Here is an 11875-nt window from a genome sequence, read left to right as displayed (position 1 = left end):
CATAATTGTCAGACTTATTTTTCATCTTGACAAGTAAAATGAAAAAAAAGGTGTAAAGAGAATAAAAACCTGGAATGGAAGTGACCTTAAAACCCCAAAAGTTGGAGTAGTGCATAATAATGCCTATTAATCTGTAGAAATAACCAGGTGGTTATTTCTTTATCATAGTGGCACGGGTATGCGGTTCCCGTCAATGGCGACTAGAGGGAAATTTTAAACAAATAAGAAAAACAGTCGATCGTCTAACCGCGAACAACCACATGACACACATGATTTTTCTCATCAATGACGTAGAAAACAAATTGCTCAATTTTCGAATGTATATCAAATTTATAATTTTTTATTAATAACTCTAAATAAGAAAAAACTAATCTAAAGGTAGTACACTTTTTATAAAAAAAAAGCAGGTAGTACTTTAATCCTCTTAGTAGTGACAATGATCCAAGTTTTATCTAAGTATGAAAAGAAAGATCTTAGTTGCAGGAGCGTAATTTCAATATTTCGATTGACGGGGAGAGCATGGTCCACACCCAGGGGATACGAAACGGTAAAAAAGTACAGGCGGCATGGGCCTGCCCTAGTCTTCAATAACACATTTTTCTTCAAGCGGGAGCGAAAAAAGTTACTATAGAGCAAAACCGGTACTCGGTTAATTTTAAAACACTAGCCAATATATAATAAACAATAGACACACATAAAATTAAATATTGGCGCTCGGACTTTGCCAAAGCTGGCAATAATAAGTTGCTGGTGATGACGGTTGTGTGGTGTGAGTAAGCTTTTGGGTGGGTGAATCTTGTAAAAACTCGGCATCTTTCTTCCAGCTTCACCACAAGTGCTACAGTCCATATCTCCCTCCGCTTCCCCCAATCCCCGTGCCCAGCACAAAAATTTCAATCGCACAGTTGAATCACGTCATATTCTAACAGTCCCGTGCATCGTTTTATTCAGTTGTATTCAATTTTGAGCGGATTTTTTATTCTGTCGATGTAAATTTATCAAACCAAACACTTACTACTGGTCTACTAAAATATTATTTAATTTTTTCTTAAATTGAACTAAGAACTAAGAACTTAAATCGAACTGGAACTAAGAACTACCAACATGTACTGAATTTTTATCAGATTTTTAATACACTAACACACTTTACTTTGTTTACATTAAAACGAATAGAGCCGTTATTAGTATTTGCCTAACCTAAAGGACTTGCCAACAATGTAGATAATAAAGAAAGATTTTTACTTTTAATTTGTTTCCCTTTGAATATTATATTCAGATAAATAAATAAATGCCACATTAAGCAAAAAGAAAGAATATAGGATAAGTCAAAATGTTTATTACATGTTCTTACAATAGATCGTAACGTAAAGATTTTGTGATATACATCTTACAATATTTCAAAATCACTTAGAGACGACACACACAGAGATGACGCACAAACAGAGACGACGCACATACTGAGACGACTAAATCACAGAGACGACACACATACAGAGACGAAACACACACAGAGACGACTTTTTGTATATATTTAATTTTTGTATATAAAATGTATATATATATATATATATATATATATATATATATATATATATATATATATATATATATATATATATATATATATATATTATGTTTAAGAGGTAATTACTTGGCAAAAAAAAAAAAAAAAAAAAAAAAACTGTCGTCCCAATCCACCAATTTAGACAAATGTGCACATGAACGAGGCTTTTACCTTACCCATCTATCCAACTACCTAGGACCAAACAGTATATCCGAACCGTCAACCAAATAGAAATGTCCAAATCCATGCAAAGTCGTCATCAATAAATGTAAGTCGTTGTAAATTTACCAGCAAAAGCACCTTAAATCTAGCGAAATATTTCCAAGTAGAACCTTCCATTTAGGGCTCATCAGAAGAAATACCACCTCCCTTAACAGGTTTCAAGGCTTTACATTATTTACCCGGCACGGTGGAGCCTCTACCATAAGATCTATATGGTAACCCTATGTCAGCTAAAACTTGTGAAATACATGCATACTAGTCAAGCTATTAAAAATTATATATATATATATATATATATATATATATATATATATATATATATATATATATATATATATATATATATATATATATATATATATATATATATATATATATATATATATATATATATATATATATAAAACCAATGTTTAAAAAACCAATAATAAAAATAAAAAACCAATGTTTTTACTATGTATTACGCACACTTGTTACAAAAAGTGCTAGTCATCTACCTTTTTTTAGTCATCATGACAGATTCTCAGCGGCCGGTGTGCAGTGCCCGTTTGTAGGCTTACCTTACCCTATGAGACTTCCTACGAAACTAGCACTGTCGTAATTTTTACCGTATCGACGTTAATTTAATAAAAAGTTAATTTAAAATTTACCTTCCAACCTAGTCAAACTATGTTTTGACAACAAAATAAACCTGGCAACGCGTAAACCAGTTTCTCACCAATTACTATTTTCAGGTTTGCTTAAAATTAGGCAACTGCCCCCCCCCCCAAATGACGCCTATGCTCCATTGAATGCAAAAATTCATTGGAATGGAGTCAGCTTCATTTGAGACATGGAATGAAAAGTTATCTTTCGTAAAACAATTGTCAACCTTTTCAGCGTATACTCAAATCTTTCATTAGAACCAACTCATTCTATATAAAAAATTGAGGCTTATTTTGCATAGGGAAACTGTGTATTCTATTTACATTGGCATATGATGTGCAATACTAGCTCTCAAAGCTTTTGAATTACTCTAGGAATCATGAAACAACAGTAAAGGTGTTAAAATAAAATGAAGTTTTGGCATAATGTCTAGTATTCGCCTGCGATGAAACCATCTTGAAACTTTCATGACCACTATTTCTATCTTTTTTGAAACTTGACGATACAAAACAAAAGAGAGAAAGAGAGAGAGAGAGAGAGAGGAGAGAGAGAGAGAGAGAGAGAGAAATAACAAAGGAAAAAAGAAACCGATGATGAGAAAGAGAACCAGAGAGAAATACAAAACTGTATTTAAAAGCATAAGTTTTCTATGCCCAAGAAGTAGAACTATCAATGTTCTTGCAGTGATAAAAATTAGTATTTATTCTCTAATTTTATTAAAGAGCGCAATGTAAACAATTTCATCTTTTTCAAAAAACATTCATGTTTTTGGCACAACAGACGTGGCGTATCTTAAACCCTAGACTTGTATTTTACGTCTTTTACTCGAACAAATGTTCCCGATTTTATTGTTTTTGTACATTTGCTCGAGTGCCCAGTACGTATTTAAGTGTCTTTGCGCATGGATTCGTCATGTAATAGTCAAAATTGTTTAGCAGTTCGGGGTTTATGGTTAAAAATTTTTGGGAAGCTCTTAAATCGAATTGGAAAACTCTTTAATCCAACTACGATAATCAACTACTTTACGTATGATAAAACAAATAGCCCACGTCACGTCAATTACAACACCCAAGGTTTTTGCTTAACACCAAAGATTTATTTCTAACATTTTTTTTTTTACTAATAACAAAATGAATGAAGTTTTAGAGGTTTTGCGAGTTGAGGGTGCTAGAATTGGTTTGGAAATTAATGTTAGGAAGACTAAGTCACGAAGGCTAGGAATAAGTGAAGATGAAAAGGTGACGTTGGGTAATGAAAAGATTGATCAGGTGGGCAGCTTCGCTTACATTGGTAGTATTATTAGTAAAGATGGTGGGAGCAGTGAGGATGTTAAAAGTAGAATATCCAAGGCTAAGGGTGTTTTTTCACAGTTAAAAAAAGTTTGGATGGATAAGAAGATAAGTTTGCAAACCAAGATTAGAATATTAGAAGCTACAGTGATGACAGTGGTCAAATATGGCTCTGAAGCATGAACGCTCCGAAAAGCGGATGAAGATTTCCTAGATATTTTCCAGAAAAATTGTTTAAGGACTGCTCTGGGCACACGGCTGACTGACCGTATTTCAAACAATATGCTGTACGAAAAATATGGTTCAATACTGCTCTCTAGGGCTATAATGAAAGAAAGATTGAGGTGTCTAGGGCACGTTGTGCGGATGAAGGATGATAGATTGCCGAAGATTGTTCTTTTCGGCCAACCATCTAGGGCTAAACGGAAAGCAGGTCGTCCCCGTCTGGGGTGGGAGGACGGCATAAAGAAAGATTTAAAGGAAATGGGAACTTCGTGGGCGGGTGTAAAAAGGGAGAATTTTAATAGATTGGGGTGGAGGAGGAGCGTGCGTAGCTGTGTTGGCCTGAGGCGGCTTGGTGCTGCGGTGAGTTGTTAGTAGTAGTAGTAGTAGTAATGACGAAATAAGTATGGAAAAATAACTATGTAAATCCGAATCAATGAAAAGAAGACAATATCAAAGCTTAATTCCTAAATAAAATTTATTAAAACATAAATACAAGCTTTCGGTAACAAAATTTGATATAAATTCTATTTTTTAGGCGATAAGAAAAATCACAAGAATAAGCAGAGACGTTATAAAGTCCTAGAATGCTTCTAAAAGAATGAATCTACAATTTTGAACTTGTCTTCACTTGCACGGATTTATTGGCAAGGTGTTCAACTTGCTCAGAAGTCGCTATAGTCCGTTTTCTCAGATACTTTGAACTGTTTTCATCACAGTCTTCCAAAAAGTATCTAAAAAAAATAATCAAGAACATTCAAATCGAAAGCATTTTTCATGCACAAGCTCTATCAATTTTATAATCATAAGAAACATTCATTAATCCGAAACTGACACATACAACTTATTACGGTAATTTATCAAAGTAATATTAAAGGTAATCTTAGAACTGTCGTAATTCAGAATTCACATGATTCGGAATTTTTTCTCGACAGTTTATATTTTACAACTATGACAGGTTTACAATTTTTAATTTTACAAATCTTGTTGCTTACTGTTTAATAACTCATTTAGTATCCATTTAAAAACTTCATTACAAAAATAAAAACATGATCATAAAGTAGTGCAACTTTGAGGGCGGGAGGAGGGGGAGTAACTAAGAGCCTTTTTGATCTTTGAGAAATTAGTTATATCCAACCCTTTTAATCAGAATTATTAGCATCCACACATAAGAAATTCTTCCTAAAACAGTGCTGTCAACGATGTCTTAAAAATTCGAAAGGGACATTCTCAAATAGTTTCGATTTTTCTTGCTAATTCACAATCAATTATTTCATAATCCTTAAAAGACTACAGGGGCTATACAAGTATTAATAAGACCATTCCGGGGAATTTCGTTAATCGCATTCTTGGAAGGGCAGAAATGAGGAGGGATGATACTGTTAATTCATAATTGTTGTCCTTGGATCTTAAAGTTCGGTCTTATCAATACAGCAGGTAGAGGTGATTAACCACTGAAACTGATAAAACCACCTTTTTAAAATATACTACTTCTACTAAAATTCTAATAAGAAAACCTTAGGGGATATCAAATTTGGTTAGCGTTCATCTCTTTCTTTTAAAAGATAATTAGTATTTACCAGAAGAATACCCCTTATCCTATCATCCCAGACAAACAAGACCCAGGACATGAATGGTTTCCATAAATGTCACTGCCACCTAGCGTTTGTTGGAAAATCTATTTGGCAACTATTAAGACATAATATCAGACTGATACAGCCTGGTTGGTGGTATTAAATTGGTTCAACACAATAGATACTCAACACCTAATAGCCACCAGAGTCTTATCTTGATTAATTTCATCGGAATGAAGAGACACCCAAGATAGCTTATATTCATCTGAACGTTACTGAAAATCAATAATCCATTCTTATCAAAAGCTATGACTGTATATATAAATCTCTTGATTAACATAGCTCTTTCTTTATGAGATTATTTCGATAAATAAACATTAACGAGACCAAAGAACAAACTGGTTGGCAGATATTCTTAGTGTTGGGGAAATATCTCATACTTCACCACCTTTGATATCAACAAGTTTTCCCCTTAGACAGAGATGTTGATTAAGGTCTGCTAGGTTCAGCTAGTATAAACACAAGCAATAATAAATAAAAATTAGAAAGACTCGTAATCCAAAAATGATGAAAATAGAGCAAACCATATAAATGTTATAGCAAAAACAGATTGATTGCATGAATTAGTATCCATGCAAACCGTTTTCAGGAATTTAGCTAGACATTTCCTGGGAATTTGAGAAGTGAAAAAATGGTAAAAGAAAGCTGAAGCACCCGATTACACAAACATTTTTTTTTTTTCAGAAAACCACATTTTACGATTTTTTTAGGTCAGACAAAATTTTCTTGAGGTTCCAAGACTACTACAAACAATACAAATAACGAAAGAAAGTCTGAATTTAAACAACAGCTCTTTGACAGACATTTTCAATAAGGGTACATATTTCACATTTATCTTAAGCAAGTACTTTGCCTAACAGTTACGCAAAAATCAAGGGCAAAATGTAAAAAAATTTACAACGACACTATAAACTTATGTGTTTCAGTTTAGTAAATAACAACGTTATCAGGAAATAGTGCGGCCTGTTATAAGCCACGTTTTCAGGCTCAGCGGGTTCGAACACGGGTTGTTCTCGTCTAGTTTCAAGTTTTTCGTCTAGTTTCAGCGGGCTCGAAGTTTCAACCCCGTGTTTGATGTACTAGATGCACTGATGCACAACGCTAGTGCATCAAGCGTTTTCACAAAGCGGGTTCTCGAGGAAAACACGGGGTTGAAACTTCGAGCCCGCTGAAACTAGCCAAAACTAGAAATTTGAAACTAGACGAGAACAACCCGTGTTCGAACCCACTGAGCCTGAAAACGCGGCTATAGTTACAGATAAACAAGGTAACGCGCATTAAAGCTCTCAATTTCTGAATATGAAACAGGAAAGTCTTGTTGATAGGATATTTCTCCTTTGGAGGTGAACAAACACAAATTGATACCTTGTGTTTGCCAAATGGTTAAGATAAAAAGAATGATAAAATTAAAAAAATTTACAGTGAAAGAAAAAAACTAAATTTGAAAAATCAAAAAAATTTGATTTTAAAAATAATTTATGTTGCGGTTGACATAATAGAAACAGTTGTTTATATGGCAGGTAGAAGGGACTTTTTGCGGCCTCTTTTTCCAAAACACAAAAATTTCTACTAACAGACATTCAAAAGAACACAAAATACGGTTTCATCATTGACTTGAAACACAAATTTACGGTTGATAGTACCAGGGGATAAAATAGAATTTATTTTGGCTCAAAAACAAAAAAGGTGATTCTGATTTGAAGGCTTACTTAAAATTCCAAACATTTTCAGTTTTTGCGCGATAATTTTTTTGAAGTTAAATTTTGTCTTGAACACCTACAGGTCAACATAAAATATAAAAAATAATTACACGACAACTGTGAGTGCTGGAAAAACTAATTAGATTTGAAAAATTAGCATAGAGTATACTCAAACGTTTAATTAGATTTTTTTTTTTCAGAACGTAAATAGACAGAAACTTAAAAAACAGTAGCCATAAACACGATGGGGAGCCAAATTAAACTGGTTGGCTCCAACACTAAAACAAGCTAATTCGCATTTCTGTCACTCACGGAGAAAAATTCTGATCTTAGGTAGAACTAATTCCCTGATAAGATAAGATCATTGCAAGAAAGGAGGTTTTTCTAACCATTTCCAGAGAGAAGAAAGTAAACAACCTGATTAAATTAGACAAAGCCTAACTAGATCGCAAATATGGGGGCACTCACTAATATATATCTATTAATAAGGACTTTTCATTTCAATTGCTCTGTATTAAAATTTTACAAAGCTGTCCAGCAAAAGAAACAACAAATATTTTAACACCCCCCTCTTCCTTGAAAGAAGGATAAGCTTACCTGTAATTTACCATGAGCCCACAGGAAGTTCCAAGACCTCTTGGTGACAAATCTGCTTTCCAGTTAAGCCGCCACATAACAGCACCATTTCTAAGGTGAAAATTTGCTAAAAGTCAAGAGATCAACCTCAATTTCTATCGGCTTTAAAGCGGCCAAAAACAAAAGTAGTCAAAAGCAATCTAAGACCATTACTAATAAGACAAAAAAGAGTTTTTGAGAAAAATAGGATGTATTTAGGATCTCTATCTTCTATATATAGAATAAATAAAGGATTAGGAAAAAATGAATAAGTACTGTAGTTGATTTATAGACAAGAAGAAATAACGACGAAAGAAAGATGTTAATAGCAAGTTCAAAAACTGACTTCACCAGCATTCTCGGATCAAAACAAACATCTGAACGTTGTAATTTTATAAACAGAAAGAGCGAGACATCAAATCTGGTTAGGCTATGGCCTAAAAACTCGATGGCCAGAGGAGGAGCCAGTGTAAATACTAACTCCACCTACTTAAAAAGAAGGTCAATAAAAATAGTCAGAATAAATACAGAGACGGTCATTTTAAACAAAAATCCCATAGGTTTGAGAACTAGCAGTGTCAAATTGATCAGCAAATACAAAATTATGGTTTAGAGATTAAGTCCCGATTTTAGATTGTAGTCAAGATTTACTCCGGCTCAAACAATCCCTATAGGGAGACTTTTAGCTCCTTATGGAAGAAAAAGTTCACTTTGCTAAACTTTTTTTAAAGTAATTTTGTCGAAAATCCATGCCAAAAGCCGTATCTAGGGAGGGGAGGTTATTGGGTTTTAACCCCCCTCCCTCCCACCCCCCCCCCCCAAAAAAAAGAACACATTTTCCGACTACGAACAAAAATGCATTTAAACAAATTTTGATGTTTTTTGATCTTTTTTTTTGTTTAACCATTGTTTAACCAATTCGTTTAAACCATGAAGTAGATTAGAATAGAAATTGGACAAAGGTAGGATATAAAAGCCGAAAATTCCCGAAACAAAATCTAAACGAAATATTCCTTTGACCAGTTTAACGCTCAATTTAACTGATCGGTTTTTTAGGGATACACATAGATTCTTCACTCGGCAATGAGAATGGGAATAAGGATATAGTTTCAGAAATTCAAATATCATCCCTTATTAAATTTGGCGCATTAGACATGTAAAATAAAACAACATAAGGTTATGTTTTAAAATATTTTCGGTTGCTGCTCAACTTGGGCAAACAGCTTCAATGCTTTCATTCCAACCCTTAAATACTTATAAAATTTTGATGATTCTTCCAATCATAGCTGCAGAAAAATCTTTTTTTTTTTTACAAATTCCTAAAACCCAGAGCTTTATAGAAGTTACAAATTGAAATTTCAAAGCTACCTCCTACCATGCCCTGAAAGGAGGATCTCTACCCCTTTCATACGATTTCAAAGGTAATTTACTTTAAGGTTTGAAGGCTTAATGGATTTGAAAGGCAGTCGTTTTGCTCCCTCCCTTCCCCTAAAAAAAATGCATTTTTAGCATGCGATATCTTAGGTAGGGTTCCCATCTGTAATTATGATGAAGCGCCCTCCCCAACACCCTCTAAAAGGGGAACGTACGATCCATAATGTTTCTGCTATCATTTCTCCCCTTACCTGAGGAGGAAAAACAATTAAAACAAAAAAATTGTCCGATTCTTGGTTTCTTAGACATTTGCTTGAAACATTTTGCATCGGTATATTAAAAAAGAAGGCAGTCAAATATGGGTTAAAGCCTCAACCCGAAGCCTTAATATTGCAACCACTTTCCATGAAAAAAAGAGTCCTTTTAGTTCTTTTACAATATCATCAATTTGGGGAAATGGACAACACAATGTTTGTACAAGCTATAAGGTTAAAAATGATAAGACACCACACCCATTCTAGTAGAACAGCGGTAGATCAATAGCCTTTTCCCCTTGAAACATATCGAAGTGTGGTCAAGTTATTTCCAGTTTAAAAAAAGAAAATCAATTATACTATGTGCAAGAGCGTATCTAGGATTTTTATTTGGGGGGGGGGGAGGGGCAAGAATAACTTTAGAAAATGCATCAAACACTTGTTTTTATGTATTTTTGGTTTTTTAAGAGTCGGACGATTTTATTTTCGGGGGGGGGGGGCAAAACCGGTGAACCCTCTCCCTTCTGGATACGGCCTTGACTATGTTGCACACAGCAGCCCTAATAATACAGTGTGAATCTTTGTCAGGTAACATTTTCAATCTTCGCTTCAAGAATTTGCTAAAAACTTACTACTTTTCATTTAAAGTTAATAGATTAGTCGAGAGACTTAGTCTGGTACTACGTCTTGTTTCCAATCTTGAATATTCTTGGCAGTTATAAATAGTACCCCAAACGTGTGTGCACCTTCAGAGTGCAACTGATTCCTTTAAAGTTGGAAATTCCCAAGGTTTCTCAAGTAATCTGAGGAGGATGTACATGCAAAATGGAGAAACTGAACCCAACATAAATTAAAGAAAAATTAGAATTTAGTTATTTTGGAAAAATTGTTCTTATTCATATTTATCAAGCACAAACTCGAATAGGAGGGCATACCTCTTTTTGGACAGTAATATAGCTCCTTCATTTCACCAGATTCCTTTTTAATGTAAAATTAATAAAAAAAAAATAACATCTAGACCAGGTCTATCGTAATTCACCTATCCAATGATACAACACCCATCTCCTAATCTTTTTAATCAGCGACAAAAACTCCAGGTAAAGTAAAACCCTTAATATTATCCCAGGGACAACAAAACTGGATTTTTCAGTAAAGGTATAGGTAAGCACCAGGATCACTTGCATCCAGGAAAGCAGCTTTAACTGCATGTACATATTTGTTATGCAAAGTGGTAGAGTTACGTTACGCTAAGTATAGTCCTTCACACTTCAACAAGTCCTTTCACACTAGGCTGTCATAAAAAACAAACATAAAACCACGATTATCATTTTTTATAATCATTACATCACAAGCAAATTATCTAAAAATTGAAAATGTGGAGCGGAGGAGAAGATTCAAGCTCTGATCAAGCGTGAAAGGCTTCCTAGAATAGTTTTATAAACTGGTTTTCAACTATATTGAAATTTCCCATAACGTAATATAAACGTACTTAACGCAAAATTCTAAGCACAGCTCGAGTCTGCTAAGCACTACCTGAAGAAAAGACAAATTGAAATTGAAATGATCCAAAGATATTCTTAATTGCTATTTCCCTAGTAGGGATAGATCGGTGCCACGGTTTGTTGATTAAAACACAAGGGGCTCTGCCCTTTGGGGTCCCTGACGCCTGTACACTCAATTTGTTGTGCATTTTTTGGCCTATGGCTTGCTTTGACTGTTAATGTGCTGGCCACACACTCTCTCAGATTCCTGCATATTCCAACACCCAATTGCTTGAAAGTGCTCATCAAACCGTTTTATACCCTGCTTTGAAGCTTAGTGCTATCCTTGCTTTCGACTTATATTGTTTGCCTAACTTATTTTTGACTGAGGGTCCCCCTCTGATTGTAGCCTAATCGTTTTATTTATTTGACAATTTATTTCCTTTTTGTGATTTAATTTTGTTGTTGAAATTATTTTAGCCCTTCGGGGTTTTATTTGAGCTAACTGACAAGATGGTTAGTAGTCCTGTCAACCCTGACACCATTAACTTTAGTGTAAGGGTTTTGGCTTTACGTATTGAAGATTTTAATGAGACCAGTAAGTCTATGTTGTGTAAATCAGGTAGTAAAACAGTCATTGCTAAAACACTGTTTCATTATATTCAAAATCATGATTTCAGGGGCTAGTATGATTCAATGTTGTAAAGAATTGGACCAGGTGGCTCCATTATCATAATATTTGTGAACCAGTCAGTAACTGTTGCTATACTTTCTTTTTCAGATATAGCAGTAAATGGATGTAAGGTAAAGTTTGTGCTTGGTCCTAGCTCTAACCCTGCTTTAATCAGAAACAGAAAAGGCATTGTATTTATCCC

General features: G+C 34.2%; 1 protein-coding gene across 9 annotated transcripts in view; it reads right to left on the bottom strand.

Moving 5' to 3' along the window:
- Window positions 1–4402: 4402 nt before the first annotated feature.
- The window catches only part of LOC148955231 (malonyl-CoA decarboxylase, mitochondrial-like), a 65601-nt gene continuing 58128 nt past the window's right edge, over window positions 4403–11875 (bottom strand). For all 9 annotated transcript variants that reach the window (XM_089101001.1, XM_089101065.1, XM_089101057.1 and 6 more), the window contains 2 exons: window positions 7874–7979; window positions 4403–4676 (listed from right to left, as the gene is read on the bottom strand). In XM_089101001.1, the coding sequence (XP_088957127.1) occupies window positions 4550–4676; window positions 7874–7979 (233 nt within the window). In that variant the 3' untranslated portion in view covers window positions 4403–4549. The remainder of the gene's footprint in view (window positions 4677–7873; window positions 7980–11875) is intronic.

The sequence above is a fragment of the Artemia sp. Qi Xiang Cuo genome, chromosome 2 (assembly GCF_049724085.1).
Source record: "Artemia sp. Qi Xiang Cuo chromosome 2, ASM4972408v1, whole genome shotgun sequence".
NCBI lineage: Eukaryota > Metazoa > Arthropoda > Branchiopoda > Anostraca > Artemiidae > Artemia > Artemia sp. Qi Xiang Cuo.
Note: the sequence above shows the minus strand (reverse complement) of the source record. Positions and strands in the feature narration are given on the sequence as shown.